Genomic DNA, 12,722 nt, shown 5'->3' with positions numbered 1-12,722 from the left:
ACAGCACTTTCTGTAAGTCTGCCTGTTTCTCCAGCCCTTGCTGAGAGGTGGGTCAAGTCAGCATTGCCGACTTGCTTAGGTGAGGAAACGGAGACTCAGGATGTGCTTAGGAGACCGGAGAACTGGAATCCAGGCTGTTAGTCCCCGCCCCAGCTGTATGGGTTTCTTGTCCCATCAGGCAGGCAGAAGGGGGGTGATGGGGGGAGGGAGGGAAAGAAGGAGGGGACATCATGCAGCTCTTGGTCCCAGCAGCAGCCTCTCCACCCGAGCAGCAGACATGCAGTGGCAGGCAGAGTCTGTGTTACCTCCAAAGAGGCTACTCCCAGGAGAGGGACCTGGAGATCACTGCTTCCCCCTTTTCAGACTGGCTCTCTTCACTATCTGAGCCCCCTTCCTGCCCTCTATGAGGTCTGGCTGCAGGCTACTCCCTCTCAGGTCCACCTGGAGAAGGCAGGCAGAGACAGAAAGCGGGATAGATCACACAGGCAGAACGCAGGGAAACGGCATTCTCTGGAGGTGGTGGCAAAGTGGGGGGCTCTAGAAGGAGGTGCGGGGAGAGAGCCCGCGGACAGCACAGGAGGAACCCAGGCTGAGCTGGAGCAGAGGGGCCAGCCGGCCCTCAGGAGGCGGGGCCGCCACAGTACCTTGGCCTGTTTCATTAAGAAATCAATGTCAACTTCCAGCTCACTAGCATCCTCTGGGGGCCCATGGACAATCACCTCCTCGTGCACCTGGGGGTCATCAGCACCAGACGAGTCTATCTGCCGCACGACTTTGCGAACAATCTGAAAGAGAGAGAAGAGGGGGCAAGGGCGGGTCAAGCCAACCAGACCGAGCTCAGGGAGAGCAAGTCCCTGGAAATGAGATTTACAGGTGAGGCTGCCTTCGTCCCAGGGGGTCCTTCCTTGATGGGCTAATAAGGATGGTCCCTCAGGTCCCCTCCCCCATCACTATGAAAATACTCCCAGTGGACAGACTCAGAGAGGCCAGAGGGGTCTTCCCAGGCTTAAGAGTCAAGGTTTGGACATATGCAACCTCTACCTCTAGGCCAGCGGTTCTCCACCTGTGGGTCGTGACCCCCTTGGGGTCAAACGACCCTTTCACAGGGGTCACCCGAATCATAACAGTAACAAAATTACAGGTATGAAGTAGCAAAGAAAATAATTTTATGGTTGGGGGGGTACACCACAACATGAGGCACTGTATTAAAGGGTCACGGTCTTAGGAAGGTTGAGAAGGTGGAAGAACTTAGTTCATTCTGCCCTGTGGTGTGAATGAAAGCTTATGCTGTGTGCCTTCCCTGTGGGACTGCCAGCTCTTGAAGGCCGAGAGCACGTCTTTGTCCTTGACAGTAAGTAATGCTCCAGAATCCATTCAATGCCTCAGCCATCCGTCCCAATACTCAAGCTATGCTGGCCTGGCGCCCACCTATGGGCTCCTACATACACAAAGCCTGGTCTCCGTGTGCAGGAAGCTTGCTGGAGGCAAGCTGGACAAACGGGGGGGCTGGCCACACTTTGCCCCTTCGTCTCCCTTCCGCTCAGATCTGGCAATGGTGCCTGGCACTCTAGGGGCCAAACCATGGCTACCGAATGAGTATCTGCAACACATTCTGTGAGTTTGCACATGCGTTTATTTTATGAGGTCCATGGGAGGACACCACCAGCCCTGGTCACACATCGGGCTGCTAACTGCAAAGTTAGCAGTTCAAACCCACCAGCTGCTAGGTGGGGGAAAGAGGAGGCTTTCTACTGCCGTAAAGAGAGGCGGTCTCAGAAATGCAGGGGCAGTTCTACCCTGTCCTACAGGGCCCAGATGAGTGGGCATGTTGGGGTTTCAGTGGTAGCCCCGGGAGGATCACACAGCTCACAGGAAGCCCTGTTTGCTGGGTATTCCGGTGCTGTTCCCTGGAGGCAGTTCCCCCAGGAACAGACTAGCAGGAATTAATCCAGTGAGATCAGGCAAAATCAGGAAGGCCTTGTCTGGACGGCAGGACACCAGCCTCCCAGCCTCCCAGCACCCGAGCCATGTCTCCTGCACAGCAGCAAAGGGGACGGCAACAGCCTGCTTCTGCTCCTCTGTGGGGGCCAGGGTGAGGGGCTGCGAGTGCTGCTAGCCTGCCTGCCTCCCCCAGCTCCTGGAGACCCTCTGCACCCACCTTCTTGGTGACAATGTTGCCCTGTTCATCCGTGAATTGTTCCTCCGTCACCTGCTCCCCTGGAATATTCTGAAGCTCATTGCCCTGGAATTAGAGACAGGTGGAAAACCTACGGTTGACAAGAGGCAGTTTGGGAACACGAGAGACAGGAAGTCAAATAGCAGCAGTGGCCTGGGTCCATCAAATCCCCACGACGGGAAACTCCTACTGAGCAAGTGGCTGCAGCCACCCCACGGGCTCACAGAGGGCCAAAGGTGCCCGGGTGGAGCCTGGCGACAGCACGGAGCCTGGATCTTGAAAAGGCTTTGTGCTCTCCATCCTCCCAACAGTCTGAGCAGTGGGCAAAACAGGGACGACGGCATGGGATTTATGGAGACCCCCTGCAGGAAGAAGGGGGCAGGGAGTGGGGGAGCCACAATGATGTCTCTTTACAGATTAGAAAGCCCTTGTGTAGGCACAGTTGCCTTGCATGGGACTGGCCTGCGATCCTCACACTGCAGGTGCAGAACAGGCCTGCTAAAGCCCAGAGCACCCCCACCCCCTTGCAGGCTGCCAGGGGTCAACTGGGTGCTGCGCACAGCTCCGGGCAGGTCCTCGGCTCTCTGCAGAGCCGGATCCTGCAAGGCCTCTCTCCAGACGGCCATCTCCTTCCCCGCTCTCCCTTCACCCAGCACAGCACTCCCGCCACCAACCCAGTCCTGTCTGCCTGGCATTTACCTTCAAGAAGACCCGACGGCGGACCACCCTGGTGGAGATGGTCTCCTCGTCGTCACTCAGGCCCTCGCTCTCCCCCAGCTCCTTGTCCAGCTCCTGGTGAATGTGCTTCAGCACAAAGCACAGGGAGCCCTTGACAATGTGCATCACGTTCTGACAGCTGACCAGGAAAAAGCCCAGGAGCACCAGCGTGACCAGGAGCTGGGTAATAAACGTCCACATCCTCACCTCCTCCTCACCAGCCTGGCCCTCCGGGGCCGCACTGCCGCTGAGGGGCACCCTCTCATGCTCCTCTGGGACTCCCGCTCTCCCCAGAGGCCCTGTCCATGAGTCAGGTCGCTCTGTCTCTGCCCCTCTCTCCGTAGCCGTCTCTCGCTCTTCCTTCCAGGACAGGAGAGCCAGTGGCCCCACAGCTAGATCTGAGTGCCCTTCCTGCCCAGCAGCCTGGCTCTGCCTGCGTGCACGCCCGGGTGATGTCAGGCTTCTGTAATTTTAGCTCCCAAACCCAGCTGCTGGAGCTGTCCAAGGGGGCGAGACGGAAGCCAGCAGGTGCGTCTGCTCTCTGCACAGAGATCGCATGCCAGTCAGCATGGGCGGGACATCCCTTGGTGTCCCTGCCCCACCCAGTGACTGCTCCCAGGGGGTCTGCTCCTCTTGCCTGCCTGCTTGACTGCCTTTATGGGGAACCAGAGGGCAGTGCTTCCAGGAGGAAGTGAATTCCTCTCCAGAGAATGTCCTCACTCAGAGATAGGAGAGGAAAAAAGTCCCGAGGATGTTCCTGTGGGACTGTTAACCCTGTGGGCAGAGTGCTACTCAACCCTGTTCCTAGGGGCGGGGGCAGCTGGTGTCCTGGAGGGTGGAGGCTTGAATTCAGAATCAGCCCCATGAGGGAGCGATTTCCTCAGACCCAGTCCAGGTCCAATGAGCGTGGAGGAGCCAGCTCGGGTGCTGGCCACCTGGAAGTCGACTGGTGAGTCCTGGAGGTGAAACTTCCCATCAGCCTGCAGGTCCTCAGTCTCTTCCTTTCGTGGGCACGGAAACCCTGACATCGGGCATGTACCTCGTGTGTCCATTTAAGGCCTGTCCTCAAAGCCTCTTCCTGTGCTAGGCTAATGCCACCCCCGAGCAGGAAGCACGCATATTAGCTTGCTTTCACAGAGCTGATTCATAAATGCAGCAGCAGCTGGGGCTGGCAGGTCCCTCTCTGATGAGCATCCCGGCACAGTGGAAGAGCACAGAGGGTCTGAGACTCAGCACATGGAGCTGCCGCTCACCGACTGCGGCGTCTTAGCAAAGCTGGGCAACTCCTCTGAGCCTCTGCTTCTCTGCGTCCTCATCTCTAAGGGACTGGGGTGCTCTCCCCACCACTTTTCAAGATTGCTGTGAGGATCGCATGGTTCAGGAGTACAGTGGCTATGAATAAAGGTGCTCTGGTAGCACAGTGGGCTACACACTGGGCTGCTAACCACAAGGGCAGTAGTTCAAAACCGCCAGCCACCCTGTGGGAGAAAGGGGAGGCTCTCTACTCTTATAAAGATTTTTAGTCTTTTTGGAAATCTACAGGGCCAGTTCCAGCCTGCTCTGTGAGGTCACTGTGCATCAGAAACGACTCGATGTCGGGGAGTCTGAGTTGGGGCTTTTGCGCCTGTGATTGATGGAGTCTCTGGGTGGCGCACATGGTTAAGTACTTGGCTACTTCCCCAGGGCAGGCGATCTGCTACCACAAGGCCACAGCCAAGAAAACCTTAGAAGCAGTTCAGATGGGGTGGCCTTGAGCCGGTGCTGACTCCGTGGCAACTGTCTGCTTCATCCTGAATGCTGACAGCGAGTGTGGTACATACCCCCCTGCAGGCACTGCCCGGGGGCTTGTCTCAAGGTAAGGCGAAGTCACTGCAACCTGAACATCGCCCTGTGGGGCAGCGGGGTCTATCCTTTTCTTACTGTACATTAAAAAAATGGGGTGAGGTTGAGCAAGTTGCTTCCATGACTTACCGATAAGGGGTACGAACCCCAATTCTTACCACTCACATGCACTGGCTCATGTCAGCAAGAAAGCACCCAGCAGAAGAGCTGCTCACAGGCCCTCGGGGCCTCCACGTGGCAGACACTTCTCCCTGACCCTCAGAGGCCTCGGCAGGGCTGGAGCCAATCTTTGCCTGCCTTCTGGGAAACAAGGCTTCCATTCTCCTAATAGCTAGGGTTCTAGGATACATAGAGTTGGGGTGACCCGTCCAGGTCATTGTTCTGGGGTGATCTTTTGAAGCTCAGTGAGCCTTGAGCAGGACGGTTTCCTAAAGCCACCTTTTAGTCAAACAGTAGCCTGGTAGTCAGATTGGTGGGACCTGTTTTACTTGATCTCACCCACTGGCGTGGTTCCCACTCCTTAGACAGAGTAGAACTGTCCCCCAGCGTTCCCAAGGCTGCCACATCTTTCTCCAATGGAGTGGCTGGTGGACTCGAACTGCCGACCTCTGGGCTAGCAGCCGGGCACTTAGCCATGGGCTGCCAGGGCGCCTCTTCGCCTTCCCATTGGGTTCTTAGGAAGAATGATTTATGTGCAGAGCCTCCAGCATTTGCAGGTGCAGAACCTCCAGGTTCAGACGGAAAGCGGTGTGTGAGGGTGAACTGTGTGTTACGCAAACACTGTTCCCGAGCCCTTCCCAAGGCCGTGGTGTACTAAGGGAACTTCTGGAAGTTCACTGTGACTCTCAGAAATATTGCCTGGTTTGCAAGCTGTGTATTAAACACATGTCAAATCCATTTCTGTTTTTAGCTTATGATGGTTTTTGATTTAACTCCTTAGCCACAGACCACATGGCCCCTCCCTGTCTGTGTCCCAACCCCACTGTCCTCAATGATTCAATGGAAATGCAGCCTCGTATTTCCAGGTTGTTATGCAAAAAATCTGTGTCGGGTGACAACGGAGGCTGGCCCACGAGATTACAAAACAGAGGGTGACTAAAGCAACCAGCCCCAAACCCACCCAGGGCAACCGCAATGACAATGTGCAATTGTTCCGTGGGGTTTCTGAGGTGGTAGATTTTTAAGGAAGCAGGCTGCCTCGTCTTTCTGCCATAGAGTGGCTGGTCGATTCAAACCACCGGCCTTCAGGTTGAATCCACTGCACTCTGAGAAAACTAACTGCCAAATCATGCCATTAAATAACTGCCAAGTCACGGAGAATCGTGGTCCAGCCACATAACGTGAATCCTCACAGCCAGTGTGCACCTCGCTTCTCACCTCAGCATCTGTTACCGCTCACCTCGGACGTTGTCCACGTGCGACTCATCGGAGGGCGGGTATCTTATTTACTTTGCTCACAAACGTGAAATGTCTGGAAGCGAGGGAGTTACAGTAAATGAGGAGAGGGTGCACTGTTTTATGGGTGCCTTGCAAGTCATCCCTTTGGATATGCCTCACCTTCACCCACTGGCACAGCCCGTCCAATGGTTGCTGAGAACAGCAGGGTCTCTGCCATCCATCTTGGTCGCAGACCAGGAAGGCACCCTCCATTTTCCGGTGGGGTGCCCTGCACACACACTCCAGCAGCAAGACTGCTGCCCTGGGATCTGAGCCCTCCTGGCCTTGACAGAGGTAAGCTCCTGGCCTTTCTGGATCTGGCTCCGAATATATAAACGAGGGATTCGGGCTAGATGCTCTGGAAGCATTCCTTCCACCAAGTCCTCAGACTGCCCTGCTTTCCGCCTCTGCTGCCTTGTTCTCCTCTGACCCGAAAGAATGCCGGGGGTGGGTAAAAATGGACACGCTGCCCATCCTAGCCGAGTGCACATACTTGGCAGGGAGGCAGTCTAAATTAAGCCGTATTGAGTTCCTGGCAGTCCTTCACAGCCAGCAGCCCAGGGCCATTTTAGAGCAAACGCGGGGCTAAGTGGCCTCCTCCGAGGTGCTTGTTTAGAACGACGGTTTGTGCAGGAGAGGGGGACAGAAGGAAAGAGAGGAGAGGCGAGGAGCACAGTTAGACGTGCTGGACCAGATGGACACAGGGCAGCCTGGACAGATCTCAGTGTGGAGCAGAGTCAGGAACAGAGTGAGACACACAACATACCAGTTCAGCTACCCATGAATCAAACAGCTAATGCCACAGGTATACACGTTAGTAAGATGTCTAGGATTTGCTTCAAGAGAGTATTTTGGGGGAGGGGGAGCTGAGGTGGCTTACTGATGGAACTCGGGGGCTCAGGGGAAGTTGATACGCTATTCTGTCCCTAAATGTCTTTGCAATCTCGCATTATAGAGATCAAAAACAACAATATTAAAATCCCAATCCCAAGGAAGGGATGGTATCAGCGCTTAAACAGTGAGCACCCAGTTTGCAGAAGGTCACAGATGCCAGTGGAAGCTCAAAATGCATGTGCAGGGTCCCCACCTGGGTTAAGTCTCAGGTGAATCCCCTCTGACCCCGTCCAGGGCTGTGAATAGTCTTGCTGTCCTTTCGGAGCATTGTAAACTATGATGGGGCAGGAGTCGTTAGGTGACGATGTCAACGGCATATCGTGTGATCACCTTTCTGACCCCTTTTAGAGTTGTCTCTGTTTTTAATATTTTCTGCTTTTCTTTTTGGGTTGCGGTTTTTCTGTTTTGACTAGTCATTGTTTTTAGGGTTTACTCTTGCTTGCTTCCTGTTTGTGCGTGGTCAGCTTTTCTGTATGTGAAATCCAGGACAGACAGAGCTGGACAGACAGCAACTGGGCTGATAATCACCTAGGGGCAAGGCAGGGGAGGGAGCTAATGACAAAGAGAAGGAAGCGCTCTGAAATGGACTGTGGTGGTGGTGATGGCACACATCTCCTTCCTCCGTAGGACTGAATGGGACGCCATAGGACCACACATGCCTCTGTGACAAGCACATGGAAACGGACGACTGCAGGGAGAGGTGAGGGCCACGGGGCTGAGTGTGGGCAGGGAGGGCAGAAGACAGCGAATCAAATAGATAAAAATGAGGTGAAGTAAGAGGGAGGTTGGGGAAGAAAAGGGAGGGAAGGGTGGGAGGGAGACCTGAGGGGAGAGAGAGCCAGGAATGGGAAGGAAACAAGGAAACAGCCTGTCCATCCAACGTCCATGGACCTAGAGGATGCCCAGAATTCCAGAGCCAGAGAAATCTTGCCGACAGCCCAGCCACCCTTCATCTTGTCAGTGGGTACCTGAGGTGCCAAGGCACCCAGCTAAGGAGGGCTGGGCTAACCCTGCACCCAGTTCTCTTGGCTCTGAGTCTGTTCTCTCAAAACAGGAGGGACACAGGACAGAGGCAAAGTCCGCCTCTGAAACAGTGATGGTGAGACTCGCAGCCCCCCTTCTGAAGCAGCGTTGGTAAGGGGCCCCTTCGCTGCCAGGCTGGGGGGAGGACGAACACCCACACAGCCTGCAGCCTCCTCCCATAAGTAGGGCTCCGGGAGGTGGAGAGGCGGACTGCAACCTTGCGTTCTGAATTTCCAGAGCAAGTGAAATTCACACTGCGTATTTTTAGAGAAAGAAAGAAAGGCGCTTGACTGGAGGCCTGGATTGGGAGGCTGCACTAGGACATCAGGCCCCCCTTCTGCATGGACCCAGGGGGGGCTTCCTGCAGGCTCTCACCTCGACCATCCAGGTGCTCTCAGCCTCCTGCAGGCAGTCTCTGTGGCCTTGTCCTCTCTGATCTCTGTCAGCCAGGGAGCTCTCTGCCTCAGGCTGCTCTACCCGCATGTACTCAGTCACAGACACCAGGACCTCTTCGTACTCCTGAGACCCACCAGGCTCCAGCCCTTTGACGGAGGTGACTGTTCTCTGGAAGGAGTGTGGGCCTTGCGTGACCTCCTCTTGCCAAGAACTTGGTCCAGCATCTTGTAGGTACGAGACAATGGAGCCTTCTCCATCCCAGTCTTGCAGTCTGTGGACAAGGAGAGGTAACAGAGGTGGCCAGGAAAAGAGAAAGGACACCCAGTCACTCGGAAGTCTCTTCTCCCAGATGCCCTCTCCCATCCGGTGCCCTGGTTCATCCACACACCTGTACTGCCACGAAAGGTGGGCGAGGGGGTGGGAGATTGTGAGAGAATGCTGCCTTGGTCCCAAGGTCCATCCCCCTGCCCTGGTGGAAAATAGCCATGGAGACCACAGCCACTGGTCCCCCTTCCTTTGGGTGAACAGCTCCCCATTCTGGATTCCTAAGGCTTTTAACTTATATCGATGGCCCTGCTACTGGTGCCTCCAGACTCACCAGCTCACATCATCAGACTGGGCCACCCAGCGCCCCTGCTGTCGCCAGGTGAAGCCTACTGACCCGTGGAAGGCTCAAACCCTGGCTTCGGCCAGACCACTCATGCAGGTAGAGTCAGCGTCTTCAATATCCAGCACCTTGCTTTCCAGTTCCTTGACCTCTTCTCCTTCAATGCTCTTGACCTCTCCCCTGCCCGGCATCTTCCTCTGACAGCCATGGTCTCCGTCTCACCGTCTTTGACCAAACAGCTGCCACTTTCCCATAATCTCAGTTTCACTCTTACTCTCTTAACTAGCTCCTCCTCTATTTTTAGTTCCTGGCCGTCTGAATCTAGCAACTGTCTGACCACCCCACCCGAACCTCTGTAGCATCCTTACATCCTCTCTCGTGAGCTGCTGCCAAGTTGGCCTCCAACTCATGGCCAACCCATTCACAAGCTAATACAACTTGGCCGGTCTTGGGCCAAGCCCAGGATGAGCTGGGGATCAACTGTTGTGATCCATGAGATTTATGGCTGGTTTGCTGAAACGGATCACCGTGCAGTTCTTGCTAGTTTATCACAGTCTGGATGCTCCGCGGAATGCTGTCCAGCATCACAGCAATGGGCTGCACAGGAGGTGCGTGGACCAGAAATTGAACCTGGGTGTCCTCCAGGATGGCAAGGATGCTCCCCGTCTCTCCTCCTTATAGAGGCTAAATTCCACGGCGAGCCAGCCATCTCACTGCTTTCCCTAGGCTCTCTTAGTAGTTACTTGACCAACTGCTGCTCTATCCTGAGTACACCACACTCCCCACCCTCTCGGTGCTGCCCTGGATTGAAGAGAAACACACACCACCTGGACTGGTAAGGCTGGAAACTCATGAGCCGATGTCAAGCGTCAGGAGTCCTGGTGCTGCAGTGGTTAGGCACACAGCTGCCCACTGAAGGCTGACAGATGGACCCCCGACCCCCGCGGGGGCAAGCACAGGACAAGAGGGTCTTCTGTGAGTCAAAATCAACCCCACAGGCACCCAACAGCCTCCAGTGGGGACTCCAGCACTGTCCGGTGGGCAGGCGTTCGTTCTTCCCAGGCCCACGCCTTCCCCTAGGCAGGGACTGCATATTTCCCCCTTGCCTTGCGTCCCCTCCAGGGACTCTGCTTTTCTATTCTGAGAGAAAACTCAAGCAACCGGGAGACAGCGACTCTGTACTCCCACCACCACCTCTGAGTCCTGCGCGCCAGCCCTTTTGTGGGGGTGAACATTCTGTGGAATAAATGTGGGCTTCCTCCCTCTCTCTCCTGCATTAACAATATTTCCTCCTTCACAGGAGCATGCTCAAGCTCAAGTATTGGGCCTCTGCCGTTGGGGTGGGTCTGACTCACAGCAAATAACAGCTGTTATTTTTACACACACATGCACACGCACGCAGACACACACACAACTCTCTTGAACTTACTTCCCCTCCATCACCATTTTTCTCCAGAAAAATGTCCTTACAAGTGGTCTATCTTTGCTCTTTACTGTCACTTTCTGTAGTAGTTACATATCTGGTATCAACTTGAGACTGTTAAGAGTGAAAGGGTGGGGTTTAGCCTGTCAGTCAGGTTGCAGCTTGATGACCTCATTTGGAGGCGCTCAGAAGATAAATAGCTCATTGGAACCAGACTCACACTCTCTGCTTCGTCTTCCTGCTGACAAGACTCATGGAGCTACACTGATGAAGATAAGAGCCCAGGAGGTGGATGAGCCATGTGGAAACCCATGCCAGCACTTAGATGCTCCCACCACCTCCGGATCCATAAGACTTTCCACCTACTGGCCTGGAATCATCCTGCATTTGGCATCATTGCATGTGTTGCATGAGTCTGAAGAGGAATTTGTAGACTGGTAATGTTCATATGGGCTAATATCGGAATTATGGACTTGATCTGGACTGGGCTGGGATGTTTTCTTAATGTACAATTACTCTTTGATATAAAGAGTGCTGGATATTGGACTAACACACTTTCTCTTGAATGCTCCCATTTCTTTGACTCGGTTCCTATTGGGTTGCCTCTTCTGCTGCTGAATCGGAGAGCTGCCAAATAGCTCAGTCCTCATTAGACACAGCTGTTCCCTCCCTCATCCTCAAAACATGTCCTCCAGTGGCTTCCAGGACATCCCACTTGCCTGGTTCCCTCCTCCCTCTCTGGCCATCCTTTCTCCAAGTCCTTTGTCAGCTCCTCTTACTTTTCCTGACTTCTAAATATTGGAATGGGCACAGTGCTCGGGCATCTCCCTTATCACACCCACTTCCTAGATGAGCTCATTGAGGACACAGCCAGTCTTGGAAGGACATCGTGCTTGGTAAAATAGAGGGATGGTGAAAAAAACTAAGACGTCAGCACGATGGATCAACACGGTGACTGCAACACTGGACTCAGATGTAACCACTGTGAGGATGGCACAGGGCCAGGCAGTGTTTCCTGTGCGGTACACACAGTTGTTATGGGTCAGAGCCAACTTAATGGCAGCTAACAACCACCACCACAATATGCTCATCATGTCAAAATGTGTAGCTCTAGCTAGATCTCCTTCTTGAACTGCAGATGTGCGTGCCCCACTGTCCCCTAGACACCTCTTCATTGGCTTTCTAATAGGCATCGGCAGCTCAGCATACACATCAAGTCCATATTGATGATCTACTCCCCAAACCTGACACAACGTCTTCCGCACTGCCATCCTTTCAGTTGCTCAGGGTCAGGATGCCTGTGTTCTCTCTGACTCCTCTCTCTTCTCTCACTCTCCACATCATATTTCTCAACTACCTGGGGCTTCAAATTCAAAGTATAACTCCTTAACTCCTTGAAATCTTTATTCAAATGTCACCCTCTCAGTGAGGCCGCTTTATCTATGATTTCAACGATCCCCTTGTGTCTGTTATGTTCAGTATCATAGCCCCAGCGCATAGTAGACCCAACCACATGCACAGCCATGGATCTGAGTCAATTCTGACTTGCAGTGACCGTGTAGGACAGGGTAGTGTTGTCCCTGCGTCTTTCCGAGGCTGGAGATCTTTACGGAAGCAGACGGCCATGCTTTTCTCCCTCAGAGGAGCTCCAGTGGGTCGAACCACTGACCCTTGGATTGGAAGGTGAGGGCTTTGAACAGTGTGCCACCAGAAATCCTTCAATACCTAGCAGTCACTCAAAAAGCATCGTCAGTGGAGCAAGGTAGTGAAATCCACGTTTCCCTTTGGAAGGCTGGCCAAGATCACAGAGCCAATGAGTGACAGAAGGTCCAAAGCCCAGGTCTTCCCATTCCCCTTCTAGTGACCCACTATTTGATCAGGGTCCAGTGGCCAGCAATGGCACGTGCTTAAGAAGTGCTTTTTGAGTGACTGGCCATCACAGGCTGTTGGAACATGGCCCCTTTCAGAGAAATACCACTAAGTCATGGAATCCTCAGAGGCTCAGCCTTTCCATTTCTCCCCGCAAATCAGAGTCGGGCATTTAGGAAACGAAATCAACTCATTGCTGGCTCCTCCCCTACACAGCTTTCTTTCCTCTCTGGCTATGGGATCTGGGATCATTGCATGGCTCCTGGGGCCTGGCTTGGCGAGTACGAGCCTCAAAATGGGCCTGAGGAACAACATGGGCAGGAAGAGGACATGAGGGT

At 54.2% G+C, this 12,722-nt stretch overlaps 1 protein-coding gene across 2 annotated transcripts in view; it reads right to left on the bottom strand.

Annotated features, from left to right (window-relative positions):
* The window catches only part of ANK1 (ankyrin 1), a 287,181-nt gene that overhangs the window by 5,372 nt on the left and 269,087 nt on the right, over positions 1 to 12,722 (bottom strand). The window contains exons 1-4 of one of the 2 annotated variants that reach the window (XM_075556617.1): positions 2,876 to 3,290; positions 2,159 to 2,242; positions 720 to 785; positions 343 to 441 (exon numbers count right to left, since the gene is read on the bottom strand). In XM_075556617.1, the coding sequence (XP_075412732.1) occupies positions 343 to 441; positions 720 to 785; positions 2,159 to 2,242; positions 2,876 to 3,094 (468 nt within the window). In that variant the 5' untranslated portion in view covers positions 3,095 to 3,290. Of the gene's footprint in view, positions 1 to 342; positions 442 to 719; positions 786 to 2,158; positions 2,243 to 2,875; positions 3,291 to 8,458; positions 8,757 to 12,722 lie in introns of those variants that run through there. The other variant, XM_075556616.1, reaches the window with a different exon arrangement.

This window comes from Tenrec ecaudatus, chromosome 8 (genome assembly GCF_050624435.1).
Source record: "Tenrec ecaudatus isolate mTenEca1 chromosome 8, mTenEca1.hap1, whole genome shotgun sequence".
NCBI lineage: Eukaryota > Metazoa > Chordata > Mammalia > Afrosoricida > Tenrecidae > Tenrec > Tenrec ecaudatus.
This window is presented reverse-complemented; position numbering and strand designations above follow the sequence as displayed.